The sequence below is a fragment of the Lagopus muta genome, chromosome 11 (assembly GCF_023343835.1).
Source record: "Lagopus muta isolate bLagMut1 chromosome 11, bLagMut1 primary, whole genome shotgun sequence".
NCBI classification, from domain to species: Eukaryota; Metazoa; Chordata; class Aves; order Galliformes; family Phasianidae; genus Lagopus; species Lagopus muta.
The window spans coordinates 7,989,602-8,006,023 of NC_064443.1; the positions used below are offsets into that span (position 1 = coordinate 7,989,602).

Consider the following 16,422-nt stretch of genomic DNA (forward strand, 5'->3'; position numbering starts at 1 on the left):
ACCATTGGGGAACAGTAATAAACAGATTTCGGGAGGGCAGTAGCAGTCAGTTCATGTTATTGCAGACACAGTAACAAGCCAGAGGAACACTGACAGTTTGGATATGGGTATGTTTGAACCAGTGTTCGTTGCTTTCTAACCATCACTGCAGCTCCTTTGCTGCGGGCATCTTCCCTGCCTCTTACAATATAGATTTCATCCATAAGTCAAGAGGTAGATTCCTTTGAACAGGAATTGCACACTCTGTGGGGTATCATTTCACACTTTTAAACACTATTTTCTGCACAGCTGGGATAATTCCTTTTTTTTCATCCTAATTAAGAAGACAAAAGCATTGACCTGTAGAATTTTAGTCGTGAATTTGCTGATTTTGCCACAAGGCCAACTCAACCTAAAACACCATTAACTTGTTTGACTTAATATTTAAAGAGGAAGTCCTTTTGAACAATAGTGGAAAAGACAGAGAATTAATAAATAATAACCCACTTATTGTAAACACTGTAATATTCTGCCTCTTTGGGGAAGCTCCTGAGATTTTATCAGTTTACTTTCTTATCAATGAACAGCCCTAAATTTCCTACCTTTCAAATGTATCCCATAAAAGAATGCAAAAGTTAAACAAGATGATATATGCAATCCTAAAAGTGTCCCTTGTAATGAGGTGTTGGGGATTAGATGTGTCATGGGATAAGAACTGTAAATGAATGATGTCATCTTTCTAATTTGGTGCTGAAATATAAATAAACCACTTCTAATGTTTCCTCCTTTTGGATGCCAGATTGCAGTAAAGCATCCACAAAGAAAGTGTTAATGCTGCAGTAGGCTTCCTTTAGTTGTTCTGCTCTGAAGGCAAAATGCTTACCAAATACGAAATGGAAAAATGAAAAATGAAAAGTTGATTTTGCTTTCAACTCATACATTCATCAAACTGTGCATACATTTACATGACTTTTTATTGTTAATTGTTTCTTAAAATGATGCTAAATCTATATTTTTTCTTCATAGCTTTTTCTTTCTATTTGTTAGTACTTCACAATGGTAACTGGTATGACTTTCAGATTGTTTCTTTTTACTTTGGCTGCAGACAAAGAGTACTTCAAAAGTAAACTGTGTTTTCCAGATATGCTACCTATTACTTAAACAGCAAAAAATATGATATGAATTCAAGCTTTTCCAACTGGGATTTCTAGGGATGATGATGAGGATTTCTGGGAAGGAACAAAACTGAAGGCATCCAGAAAATTAAGAGTAACAATAAAATCCCTTTCATGTCCTTCTAAGTAAAACTCTGTGCCATTACTTCCATCTGCTTCCCTTGCTAATTCTTTTAATGGTTAGTAGGCAATGAAATGTCAGGTATATTTTTATTTGAGGAAGAAATTAATTAACTACACTGGAACTCATTCAGGACCGCAGGGCTTCACACCCCTACGCATACATATAAGCACACACACCAGCACATAGAAAGGGGGTTTTATTCACTATGTGTTTTAGGACATTGGCTCATCAGACCGACAGTAACTGCTCCTGATCACAGTCCTATATCAACATATTAGATCATCACTGCAGTGCTGACTGATGGGGAAATGTACCACCTGCTTACTTGATAATGCTGTGATTTCCTGCATCATCTTCAGCATACTTGAAAATTTCAAGTTCAAAGATAAAGCAGATTTTTTCTTACATTACTTTTGAAACAGATTCCTTAATATGACTTTTCAGGGTTGTTTGGAAACTCAGACTTGGAATTTGCAATTCATAAAACTGTACACACATTCAAGCTGTGTCAAATCTAATCTGCACCATTTGTTATTCTACACGAATTATACCACAACGTGTTGTGTACTTTCCATATGTATCACTGCAAATTATGTCGTATTCTGTGAATTAAGAAATCATTCTTTCTTACATTCTTATTTACAAATCCTTTGATACAGAGCATGACTAAAATTTCCTGAAACCCCTTTGTCAATTACTTTATCAAACAGAATATTGGAGAATATTTATTTGCAAAATTTTGGCTATCTTCCAATAGTTTCATTATTTGTTTTCATTTTTAATAATCATTGACCCTTCTTTCCATAGCAAATATTTTCTAATCTAATTGCTCTGAGTGTATCACAAATGGCCAAATCAACATAAGTTCATGCCTATCAATTTCCTACAGTGGAGCTCATTCTTCTCAGAACTTCACTGCACACCACATCTTCTCTTGTGCTCATTACAATTTTTCCTCCAAAAGACAGCAAATTTGTTTTGCAATCTGTATTGGAGATATGGGCTGCTTTCAATACAAACAAAGAATTAAGTTTAAGTCAGCAGCATGAATAGAAATGACCTCTTGGAATTCAAGGGCTTTTTTTTTGTTTGTTTTTAATTGAATGTCTTCCTCAACAATCTCAGTGATCACACTGTAATCACAATTCAGAGATATACATTTAGTTTGTTCTATTGTCCAGCATATTAACATATTGCTTTAGGTTTCTAAATATTATGTTTTTATGTGTGCTTATGTATACACACACATTTTTATATACTAATTTATGTACGTATGAATTATTTCTTTACCAGTGAAATATAGCAAAGACTTCAGACCCACAACTGCTTAGGCGATTTCACAATTTTAGTTCTTTCCTAGATATTAAAACCAGTTTCACTCAAGGTTGAAAGAATGATGAGTAGTAGCATAGGTTGGATTTTCTGAAATTAGAAGCACTGTGATACACAAACTTGCAGAGAAATACTGAACAGGTGACCATTTGATTTCAGATAGACTGGCTCTCAGCAGTTTCAAGCATTTTCTTGAGACTGAGGTTTCCAAACCTCTCCCTTATTTCATTTCATTTTACACTGCTGAAGGATGTGCATTGCATTCTAACACAGATGTTGACAATAAAATCCTAAATTCTGTCTTTGATGCGAATCTGAACTAATTTAACATAAATTAGTATGCCAGGTTTGATCTGTGAACTCTAGCAGTTTAGAATGCATTTCCTGTATGGAACACATCTAAAAAATAATAATAAAAACACATATACAAAAATAATTAAAAGGCAAGGAACATAATTATTTTTTCCCCTGCCATTTTCAGCATGTGTCAGTTTGGTTTTGGAACATTACCTGAAGTTAATGATAAACTAAAATAGATAAGCTACAACTTTTAATTTCCTGTTTTGACCATTTATCACATGCTGAAAAGGCACATCTCTAACAGCAAAATTATCATTAGCTTTTTTTTTGAAAATGCCAGGTGAACATCAGGCCCACACCCAAGAAGGAACCAGTTTTAATTAGGATTTATATAAGGAATGAAAATAAAAGTAAACTTGTAAAATGCAACAATATAAACTGCATCTCCTACAGGCAATGTATACCCTTATTAGATTTAGCCTGAATAATGTCTTCAGGGTTTTGTTTTTTTTTTAATTTGTTTTGTTTTGTGTGGGTTGTTGGTTTTGTTTGTTTGTTTGCTTGCTTTAAATTTATTTCTATGTTCAATAAATGCTGCATATATTTTTGAAAAAAAAAAAAAAAAAAAAAAAGGAATGATAGAGGAATTAGGAGTAGCTTAAATGTAGGTGCACAGGTATATTAACCTGTGGTGCTCAAAACAGTTGTCTTTGATCATTCAGTATCACTATTTGCTAAGCTGTCAAGGTCATGAATGGTATGTGTAACTGAATTTCTAACCCTCTTACCAAGAAATTTATGATCAAGCTCTGTACAAAAACTGGCAGATATTTCTTGTCCTTCTAAAATTCTGTAGAGTTTAAGTAAGGATCTACAGAAGTAAAATGAAAGACTTTGATTGACTGGCAACAGACTCAATAGCTTAACAACAATCTGTAACTGTAAAAATATAATATTAAAACCATCTTTTAAAAAAATATTTTAGCAAGGTGGCAATAGGCAACTATGCTTTGATGTGTCATCTGGATAAAGTTAACAATGAAACTCTCATGAATGAGGTTCAAATGAGGAAAAATAGTAATATTTGTTGCTCTGGGATATAGTTGTAATGCCATTCAATAGCTTTCACTTTTCTTTGGATTTTCTACTCAATCTCCCTTCACTAAATGGAATTTGAAACATTTCTCGAATATTCACTTTCAACACAGTAATTTTTTCCCTATGTAATACAAGAGGGGGACATATATAAGGTCTACAAATTATCCTGGGAAGATCCTACGATGTAATTATTAAAACATGAATTTAAAAACAAGATAATTGAGTTCAAGCATTGATTCTGCAGTGGCCTTTGCCATCTTCAACATTCTGAAACCTCTGTTTCCTGTAATGTCACTATTTGAAAATTATACTTCCACAAAGCATTCTGACATGTACATTTTTAGATGTTTCATTCTATTTTTGCTGATAAACAATTTAATTTGAGCTTTTTCCCCTTAATACAACTTCAGAAAACACCAATATATTTTTCTTTTTTATTCTTTGAAATCCGAAATGTAAGGATCTAAAAAAACAGTACATATAAGACTATATATTTCACCTAGTTTATCCAGAACTTATATAAACTCAGTGGAATTAACTTGGATTACAGGAAAGCATGACCAAATGCAATTGTTCTTTCAGTCTGAATCCAGTACTTCAGGCCTGAAATCTATTAGCTGAGGGTTAACAAAATGTTTGCTAAATTAGTCAGTTATGTAATTGCTGTCCACACAAAACTAGTTTTTATGACAGAATAGTATTTTTGCACATTCTTCATTAAAATAATCAAAAATATTCCAAATTTGGACTGATACAGTTGTGTAATAGAGGAAGTATTGTTGAAAAGAAGCAACAGAGGGATTTCCAGAAACAACTGCTGAGTTTCTAAGTAACCATCATTAGAACTTCTGAAAACAATCAAGTTACACTGTCTACACTGAAGAACAATGAAACCGTCAGGAATTACAATGAAAATTAAAATTTGATGCCATTTAAAGCCTGTATTTCTACAGCCCAATTAAGTCAACTTTTTTTTTTTAATTATTATTATTGTACTCTTCAGAAAGTTTCCACTTAAGTCATCTCTTCAGTCTCATCAAGCATTTTTCAAAGATCAAAAATAACAATTTCCTGCTTACGAGATTTTATAGTAAGTTAAACTGCAAATCTGCCCACTATGTTTCTTATAGAGGACTTATGTGTTCCACAAATTAAAAGATCTGCTAATTGGCTATTGCTTTCAGGGACATTTTGCCAATATAGAGCCGCATGTAAGAAGGGTACTTCCATTTGTATGAGTATTCCAGGGCTTGTTGCTACATTACACTAATTTCAGAACATTTCTAACAACACAATGCTAGCAACATAATGTTAATTAAACATAAAATAAGTTATACTTCTTCAATTGTCTTCAATTGTTACAAATATCTGATAGTATTAAATTCAAGATTGTTTTTGGTTTTCTTTTTTTGCTTATGCCAACAGAAAAAATGTAAGTTACAAAGAATATGTTTGCAAGCACACACCAGCAACAAAAGGATAATGAAGAACATTATAGTGTTGTAACTCAGAATTCCAGATACTAGAAAACTACCATAATCATAACCATACTGGTATTAGAATGCATCACTATGGGGTGGAGCTATGCTTTATGGAGAGTTTTAATTAGGCATTTTCTTTTATAACATCTCTGTAATATAACCTATCCTTACACCCTTATTCTTAATTATATTTGTCCTTTTTTTTTCTTTTTTTTTTTCTTTTCTTTTTTTTTTTTTTTTGTATTTTCTACTTTGTATTTTGCTATTTTCTTCTCCTCCTTTTAATTTTTTTTCCTCTCTTAAAATTTCAAATGGTATTTATTTTCCTGTTATATTGTGTGACTTGTGGAAAGCATTAAAGACAGGATGCATGCAGGTTAAAAGTGTGTGTTATGGTTTACTGAAGAAAAATGTGGCCAGTTCTTAAGATTTTTTTTCTATTTTTTTGTCCTCATTCATGACATGACTGTTGCATATGAAGTTAGGAACACACTAACGTTCTTATGGTAGGAAAGCACTTTTTGTTTTTTTAAACTTTCTTCTATCTACATCTAGTTATGTATTAAATCTAAGTCATGTGATGTTTAATGTGAAAATCTTACAGTTCTCATCATCTGTGAAGTATGTGTAGCCAGAACACTTGTTCTTCAGACCTTGTCTGCACTCTCTAATTTCACAGTACAAAAAAAATTTTCCAAGCTTTCAGGAAATCCAGCCTTCCTGCCAGATGAAACACAACAACAAAAGCTGGCCAAATTAGATGCTCTGACCCTTGTGCAGCAATGTTATCAGAGAAATTTAAAAATACACTGTATCTGAAATTAAGAAAAAAAAAATACTGGAAACTGGAGAAAAGGTTAAAAAAAAAAATAAAAAAAAACAACCCTAAAAAAAAATTAGGTTTCACAAAAAGCGATGCCAGGAAAGGTTGGAAGATTAACAATTTTAATTATTTTTCTGATGGTATCACACTGTGAAGTAAAGTAATGTGATACATAAAGGATACTAGATAAAGTATTAGACTAAATGAAGCCTGAGTAGCATAAAAGAAATGAATAGTCATGAAAAGACAAAAAGCTAAAAATCCCATCTATTTATCTGCCTAGAAGTAACTAAGATGCGAACTATCTGTTTACAATTAAGAAAAAATAATAGATGTAAAGCAGTTTTCAATATATATCTTGACAAAGCCTGGATCTGATAATTTAGTGTTTACTGCGAGCATAAAAGCTCCACATATATTTCAAATTTATTATTAATTACAGTACTATTTAAATGATATTAACAGCCATTAGACCTGATGCTTTGCAAGATTACAGGATTTAAGTGACTTATGCTGTAAGAAGTCAGGGCTCATAGTAAGCCTCTCTCTTCATGAGCTGAAGGATAATAGCCTTCTCACAAACACCAGCTGGGATATCAGATGCTTGGCAGCATGAGAAGAGGCAGCAGTTTCAAGTGCCAAGCAGACATTTATCTGGAGTACTAAGAGTAAATTTCTACTTTCCTTGCACTTGTGATTGAAGTTGTGCTGATTTGAACATGGTCCCTCTGCCTTCTCTGTTGTGGTCCCTGCATTTAGAGTTAATGTATTTGAAGCCTTTTTAAGTTCAGTGAATTAAAAGTATGGCTTGAAGCACAGGAAATATCTTGTAATAATACAGCATACGAAGTAATGTATAGGCTAAAGTCATGCTAAAAGTATTTGTCTGAGTTCTACTACTAAACCTAGTAATTACACAGAAGTATGTAAGAACGCAGACACAAAGAAGTGGGTTAAAAAGCATAATTAAAGCTCTGCAACAGCAGCTGCCTGAGGACATCTCAGGCCAGGTCCCACTAAAAGCAGACAAACAGCATGAGAAGATAGAGTTCTTGGTGGCTTGTTGCTTGTTTTGTTTTTACTTCAGGCTTTTTTTCATTTATTTGTGTATTAAAACAGGAAACGATTGTAAAGACACTTCCCCATAATTTTTAAGCACCAGAACTTTAGAAACTTTAGTAACAAACTTTAGTATCAAAGAAACTTTAGTATCAAAGCTGAACTTTTGAAACTGCAATTACATGGTTTGTAATACTGATATCTAAATGTCAGAAAAGTTCATTTCATTGTAATTTTTGCAATTCTACAGAATCACAGAGTCATAGGGGTTGGAAGGGACATCCAGAGATCATCTAATCTAATGCCCTGCTAAAGCAGGTTCTCTACAGCAGGTTGCACAGGAAAACATCCAGGCACAAGTTCTTGGATATGTCGAGAGAAGGGAACTCCACAGCCTCCCTGGGCAAATCCAGCTCTCCCCTTTCTAAGTTTGTATCTTATACAAAAATCTAGCCTACATTGAAATCACTACATTGCTTCTAGTGGTACACAATAAAAATAGATAAAATAAAAATTCTAATACAGTGATGGTATGTAGGAATATGACCCAATTTATCTAAAAGGGAAAATATAACTTGCAATTTCCTAAGTGCTTGATGTCACTACCACAATATCACATTAGCTCTATTCCTAATGTTCTTAACCAGAACAATATACGTAATACAACATGCTGGCTTCAATTCCATTTCCCTCCTTTGGTCTTGAAAGCTTTCTTTGAAATATTTCTAAGTTAATTAGTCAGAAATACTCCGATGCATTGCATACAGAAGGAATTTGTTGAGAAACTGTGGTTACACAGATTTTTTAAATTCCTTGTTTGTTTCTCACCGTTTTTGTTTCATTAGCAATATGTTCATGTGATGAAATATAGTCATGAACTAATAGACTGGAGAACTCTGCCAAACACCAACTTTGCCTCTGGCCAGAGTATTCTGTACACCTGCAGTCCTGCAAATGCTGGACTGGTTTCTAGTTTCATGTTTTGGGAAGAAAAATAAAATGCTTTCAAGGAGTTAGAAGACCTTGTATTTTGGCAAACTCCACTTACATTTTTGGCTCTATATCCCAAAAGTGAAAAGAGGCAACTGGGAAATTTCCTTACAGTATCCAAGTTCAGAATGAATCAATAACACAGCAGTGCATTATGCTCCTACAAAAATCTCTTGAGATGTTCTAAAAATGGGCTTTAAGCTAATTGTTTCATGAGGGATTGCATCACTATACACATTTCTCTAAAAATAGCTGTCTCAATATTCTCCAAAGGAATCTTGGCCAGGGTGATTATAAACACTGTGTAATCACTCAGCCAAGCCCATGTGGTGATCTTGTATAATACCGTATTACTGAGAGGTCTTTTAAACCTACCAAAAAGTTCTGTGGCTCTCCAAATACAGCACATATTGGTATATGAATCAAAACAATTCCAGCGACTCTGTTTTGCTGGGGATGCATACTATACTTCTATATATTTAAAACCCTAAGCAATAGATGCTTTACTGAAAGATTGCAGCTGCTAAATTGTACTTAAATCATTGCAATTAAATATGCACATTTTATGCAAAGTTGTTTGCATCACAGAGATCAGTATCACTAGCAGCAATTTAGGTGGACAACTGCAATACAAAAAAGTTTCTGAGGTTATCAAAACGTATTCTGATGAAACCTGTAAAAAGAAGTCACAATCAATGCATTTCTTTCAGCCTAGAAATGACAAATCATTCTTCAACTCATGCAGCCACAACCTATGACAAGCCTGCTCAATTTATCAGCACAATAATATTTTGGTCTTTCATGTGTGTATGCCTGTAGTTTCATATTTAAAGTAAATAACACATATTCTCATTCTCCTACAGAGGCAACATACTTCATTTTTAAGATTATTCTTTTCATTTTTCAGTGAGAAGAGTTACAAATTACATCAAAATCCTTATCATTTACACTCTGCTTGAACTGCTAAAAGGCCAGAAAATTAGAACGGAAGAAGTGCTGCAGTTGGTCATTCACTGAGGTTCTAGCTCTTTGATAAAAGTGCTTCAGAAACAGATTAGGAAATGGCATCTCTCAAAGAAACTGAGAAGTAGAGTGGAGATATCATGCAATATGAAATCTGTCATTTTTTCCCACAGAACAGTCATAACAAGGACAAGTAGCACTTACAAGCCTTGCTCTTGGATGCACATGTGAAACCTGTGGGGCTTAACAGTGCTTCTCTCTAAAGGGATTAAGGAAGCATGAATGATCTCTACAACTCTACTATCAGATAATTCTGAAGTGTAATAAAGTGGTGACCCAGTTAAACTACATTCCTATTCCTGGTGTCTCTTTCCTTTCTTTTTTTTTTTTTTTTTTTTTTCAGTGTCTGAGATAAAAGAGATTATTTTGGCATTAATTTAATCTAGTTAAATAGCATTAGTGAAGATCTTTATCACTATAAATAATGGAGGTATTTGAAGTATTTGATTGCAGTTCTAGTTGAAGTTATCACACACACAGTGTCTCTCTGGCAATCCTTTTCTGCTGTTGCCATACTCTGGCAGAACAAAGTTCTGAAAGTTTTGAGTGTATCTCAATAATATCTTGATGGTTTAAACAAACAAACAAACAAACAAAAAACCTCATTTGAGCATTTTAAGAATAATCATGATTTCCAGATAACCTTGCAGAAAGCCTGGCGCCTTCTGAAAAATAAACACATAACATAAACAACACAACAACAGATAAGCAAAAAACGAAACAGCAAAAAGGTTAGAATGTGTCAACAGAGTGGATAGATCTTGAGCAACACAGAAACATTCACATTTCACATCTCCTACTTATGACAATTGCTGTCACATATCAGACCTGGTTTGAGAACTTTCAATACAGTGTCAGAAGAAAACAGTACACATGAAAATAATGTCACTTCTCAGTTGTCATAAAAGTATGAAAATGAATTTCTGCCCACCTGCTGCTTTAACTGATGTACTAATCTGTCCTTCTCTCTTTTAAGAGCCATTACTTCCTCTTGTGTCTTCTTTTTCTTTGAAGCTGACAGTTCAAGCAAGGCAATGTTTGCATCCTTTTCACTAATTGCAGCAAGCAATGCTTCCTGTCTGATAAAATAAAATAACAATTGTTACATTCTCCATAAATCAGAATAAAAATGCTACATGAAACATCCTTTTAACCACAAGAAAGTAGTCAAATAATTTCTGAAAACTCCTTGTAGAATTAATAATGTCAAGTACAATCAAATAATAAAATAAATTATCAGCAAAAATAAATTATCTTTATTCATTCTTTCATAATTTAAATACTTCTTAACACATTTATCTCAGTGGGTTTCTGTTTATTCTGACATGACATCTAATAATAATTATTTCAATTACTTTGATCTAAAAAATCTTCAGTATTTGCTTTTTTTGAAATTTACTTACCTGAATTCGATAATATTCTAGATAAATCTGTTGTGAACTTTTCCAATTGGAACGATTGAATCATAATAGCAAAGTGATATAAAATTTAAGTTGCCTTGTTTATTTGGGAGCCTGTAAGCCTCAGTAGAAAAATCTCTGAACATCTTCCACACATTTTCACAGATGTTTTCCTATGAATTTATTACTATTACAGCACTCAGAGACATACAGAATTACATAGAAGCCAGGAGGGTCACACTGTAGCTTGTGAAGACACATGAGAAAAGTAAGTCCTACAACATCATTTGGAAGCACAGACCTTATTATTTCTTATGCTCTGAAATGCTCATGTTGGTAATATCATAATCTGTCCCTTGTTTTCTTAAATAAATGAAATATTCACTTTCTGCAGTGCATTCGATGACAGACTATGACTTATCAGCTAAGAAAGAGAACATAATACTTGATAAGTTTTGGAATATATTATGGCCTATGCCTTTTTTGAGAACTACATAAGATCAATCATTACAAAATAAACATGGTTAAATGAGCCATAAATTAACCTTAGGTTCCAACTGCTAATAAATGTAAGAATATGGCTCATGAACTTCATATATCCAAGGTGAGCTAAAAGTTTGGAATTCTTGCAATCCTTCTGCTTGCCAGTAACAATGTCAAGAAAGCTATTTCACTTTTATTTCAAAATTCCTAATGTATTAATGTAAATATTTAAAGGACAATATTTCTGATGGAGTCAAAGGAAAACAATGCATTTATTTTACTTTCAAAGTTAGGAGATGTGGATCAATTCTAGATAAACAGTTGCATTTTATTCATACTCTTAAATAGTGTCATTTATTATTCTGTCTTCTTTACTCTAATCATGGTTAAAGGATGTTTAAAAGAGGATGCCATAAGTCTTCAGCAGTCTTAATTTAAATAAAAAGATCTCATTTTGAATAGCAGATATTAAGAAAAAAAATACATTAAGGAGTCACGTATCTGTAGGGTTAGATGTAGGTATTTTACTTTCTATAGATCTCAAAATAATGCATAAAGGATGCTGTACAGTAATTCATACCAGACTGTCAACATTTTTCATGTTTTGTGCTCAAATAACTTGTCAATTCAATAAAGCTTTCATTAAAATCTTAGCTTCTTAATGCACTGAAATAAAAGAAAGCAGATCCACTACTCTATTAAATCATTTCTCTCAGACTGCAGAAAGTAGGGAATATACATACCATAGAAAATCTAAATACAGCCTCTTCTTAGCATCTGTCTTAAATGGAAAGAAAAATGTAACACAAATTCAACATTTTTTCTTTCTGCACTATCTTTTATATACAAGTCTCTGTTTTTGTGTTTTAGAAATGTGCCCAGCCTCCCCAAGCAGGTTCTTTTGGGAGTGCTGGGGGTGATAACAGAACATTTCTGACAGAAAGTGTTGGCAACAGGAATGCTGTGACTTTAAAGCCAAAGAAACAGCAGATTGCTTTATTGCATAAAATACTCTTCTAAATTAAATAAGGTTAGGTTAGTTCTTCCACTTTTATCTGACAGCAGTGTTTATTAAAATCGTGAATAACAATGACTCAGCTTTTAGGTTTGTTCTCTTTGTTTTCAGGGTACATAAAACAAAGATTTTCTCCGTCTGAAATTAAAATAAGCAGGATATGGTCCTAATCTTTCATTCATGGTAATCATTGCTGTAAAGTAGGCACCCTCTGCTAAATAGCAAAATATAAATTGGTTTATTCCGAACGAATTATAATTAGTTATAATTAACAGTTTTAAGATATACCTGATTAATATCTGAAGATGTATACTGACATCACCATCACAAATCCAACTCATTCAGGATGCAAATAAGTAAACAACTCAGAAATTCAATGTTTTTCATTTATGCTTAGGTTAATTCCATGCATTAATTCTCATAGGCATATTTCATGCTAAATTCTTCCCACCAAAATGGTTTCTAGGGATATATAATGTTATTTGATTCTCTAACACAAATTTTAGTCCAGCTGTCAAAAGTCATACACAGAATAAAATTTCTAAAAAAGCTTGAATTTAAATGGAAGCGTACTGAATTTTCACCTCTTCCAAGTTTATAGTACTTAAAAACTGACTTTGAAAACAAAAATCTGACAGTGAGAAAGACAGTGAGGAATACTGACATCAGGTACCATTTCAATATTTGATAATAGGATTCCATCTTTTTTGTATTGACAGTCAAAATAGCCATATGGTCCTTGTAATCATGACAGTGTATCTGTGCGACACTATGCAAAGCCTTCTGACACACCAGTCCCATTTTAAAGTAGCAGACGGGGGGAAAAACTCTCATGGGGGAGAAGAGCAGGCAATTCACTTTGAAAATTCTGCAACCCTCAAGGACACAAGATTTTGGAAACTATAAATGTCCTCTTTTTCAGCTGAACGTACAGAGGGGTTATGAAAGCCAATCTGAAGATATTATAATATTTTTGTAAGACAGTATTTTATTGAAACCTAACAATTTTTTTTTACTCGACTGCCATGTGGTTGACACAACAATTTCTTCAGTACACAGCTATTGGTAAAGTGCATAGTCACAACAAACAATTCCAATAAATACTAAACACTTCCAGAAAATGATGGTTTACAATCACGTGAAATATCTGCTGCCATATGGCTCTACTGTAATGCACTACCAAGACAGCCAAAGACCAGAATCCAACCCCCAGCACATACAGTTGAATCAGCAACCAATATTTCATGCTATTGGTCATTTTGTTTTTTAATCTTTATAACAAATGTAAGTGAAGTTAGGAGGTCTTAAATCTAAAAATGTTTAGTGAAAACTGTATAAGAACACAAGGATGGGGTTTGTAATGAAGTCCTTCAACTGCAATATGGAATGATGAATACATCCATATAGATGGGCAGGTGAATGCAAACACACAGTCTATGATTTTGAAGCCTCCTGAATGCAAGTCAGCTTCAGTTCAGAAGCTGTAAAGCCTCATTTACCTAAGACACACAGCATTTTAGCTTGGGCATAGTGCCACATAGCAGGCTAGTAGTTTCCAGACTGGCTCACATATAGTATGTTCAGATCACAGGCAGAGGGAGCTTGCATCTATCTGCACCTGCCTGCACAGACATTCTCCTGGAGCATGTTGGCACATTATCTGTGTTTATAAACATGGATAATTTGAACAGTAATAATCTCAAATATATAAACCAGAGGCATTTTACCAGGCATCTGGGTTAACAAGAGTTCAGCAAAGTAGTACTGAAATGTTATGCTCTACCAATATATAGGCTACAAGGTTGTCTACAACCTCAGTAATTAACTTTAATACAGAAGGAAAACCCAATGCTTTGCATTATTAACATGCAAAATAGAGGTACAGGTTCTGACAGAGCATCTAAAAAAAACGAGGCAGCCTCTTTTACTTGTGTATGGCCTAGAACACCGCCAAAGTTATAGTTTCTCTAAGGAAGATATAGGTTGAAAAAATACAGTGCCTCACTGGAATGGACAAAGTAAATCAAGAGGCACAAGAATTTATGCAGCAGCCTGTGTGGACAGACCTGAAGCTCTACATTGTCATATATCTTTTATTAGATACAACACACAGGTCTATCCATGCCTGTGAAAGCTACCTATTCTTATCCTTGAAATTCCCTATGGAAAAATCAAATCTGATGAACAGAAGAAATTTACTTTAGCTACCCAGTGATTCTGCTAAAAATCAATATTACTGTTTTTGCAAGAAACGTGATTACCTGACCTCTAGGAGCAAGGCTAAGATGCCAGCAAAACGGCAGGTAAAAACAACATTCTCAATAACAATCATGAAGTAAGTTTCACTCAGACATGCAAGCAGGTGGCAAGGTCTTCACCTAAATCTCTCAGGTGAGTCATACACATCCATTTTACTTCTAGAAATTGAAAATCAGCATTCATTTCTGTGCCAGGAGTTTTGAAAATCAGGAGCTGAACTGGCACCAAAAACAACATACAGTCTCTTACACTCTCCAGCTAGCATGTTTAAGAGTGTAAGCATAATTTATAATTCCTAATTATCTAGAGTGTCAGAAAAATAAAATGACTATCCCAATATGGTACTATAGAGATGTTATCAGTATTTCCAGCCAAAATGTCTCCTTATTGTTTAATAAATTATGGTAATAAAATACATTTTAGAATAATTTATTAAAGCACAGAATTAAATGACATTCTTTAACAATAATATTTATAAAGAGTAATCCTTTTTGCTATTCACAGTTTTTCATCTCCCTTCTGGCAAACTAATCTGTTATACAAATACCAAGGTAGTACTTCTAATACCAAGAAAAATCACTCCAATTGAACATGGTAAAATTAGGTAAACTCTCAGTTTTATAAAATACATGTTAAATCAAACAGCATTTGCTCCACACTGATAAGTAATCCTTACATTTTCTTTTGACTTACATAAAACAGTTACCAGTATTCCTCATCTAAATATGCTCCACTATAAATGGGTGTTCACAACAAGAAAGAAAGAGGCAGTTCTTCCTTAGAAAAGCTGAACTCTAGGAACGAAACTTCTCAGCTGGCAAAGCCAGATTGTATTCTACTTCACAGCAAACACAAGTTAGTCTTCTTCACAAAATGTGAATATAGCAGTCTCTTGATGGTCACATTTGCAGCAGTGAGACCTGGGCTTTATGTACTAAAGATTCCAGTGAGAAGTACCAAGAAAGTTGCACAAATATATTAATATATGTCACGCCGCTTTGTACTAAAACATAAAAGTGAAGAGGAAATAGCCAATAGCTCAAGCAAGCAGGAATACAGCCCATACTATCTGAAATCCCACTCTATTTTTTTCATTAACTACATGGATGATGGACTAGAAAATTTTCCTTTTGAATTTCACAGAGATTTGAGACAGGGAGGACCTTGAAGTGACAAGAAGACAAGAATTAAAAGGTCATGACAAACCAAAGAAGCAGTATGTAAAACTAAGGAGTAACTCCTTATTAATGATCTGTTGTGAAAAAGGCAAACATCATACTGGAAAGTATAAACAGAAACAGACTGCAAGACAGAAGTGAGTCTTTTGATCTGTGTGACTTTAGGAGAATCTCAGCTGAAATATTGAATCTGGATAACATTCAAGAAAAAGGTGAAGACTGTTCAGGGAACAGCAACAAAAACACTCAGAAACAATTGACAAGAAAACATTGACAGAAATACAATAAATTGTCTATGAGCTATAACATGATAAAGAGAACATAAAATGCTACGTCAGGGTGAAATAGAACATTTTTTCCATGTCCACACCATGTAGAATGAGAGCCAACATCTAATGACAATGACAGGTAACTATTAATACTATTAAGCAATGGAAGAAACTGATGGGGAAGTGTGAGCAAAAGTTTGTTAGAAACAATTCAGGTATTGTTGATCTTGCCCCAGAACATTATCTTACCAGTAACCTGATTATTCAACAGTTCAATGGTTTAAGCGGATTTATGCTGTGCCTCATTTAAGACACTATTCCTTTTAGTTAATGTCCATGTTTTATCTGCTTACACCATGTACCTGCAAGCTTTCCTATGACTAGAAAGACAGACCTTTTACATTTAAATTTCTACATCCATTGTAAGAACACTA

General features: G+C 33.6%; 1 protein-coding gene across 6 annotated transcripts in view; it reads right to left on the minus strand.

Annotated features, from left to right (window-relative positions):
* ERC2 (ELKS/RAB6-interacting/CAST family member 2) overlaps positions 1-16,422 on the minus strand; it is a 428,344-nt gene that overhangs the window by 123,509 nt on the left and 288,413 nt on the right. For all 6 annotated transcript variants that reach the window (XR_007379214.1, XR_007379215.1, XR_007379216.1 and 3 more), the window contains one exon: positions 10,316-10,463. Coding sequence is in view for 3 of the 6 variants with exons in the window: in XM_048956930.1 (XP_048812887.1) it covers positions 10,316-10,463 (148 nt within the window). In the remaining 3 variants the exon portion in view is untranslated. The remainder of the gene's footprint in view (positions 1-10,315; positions 10,464-16,422) is intronic.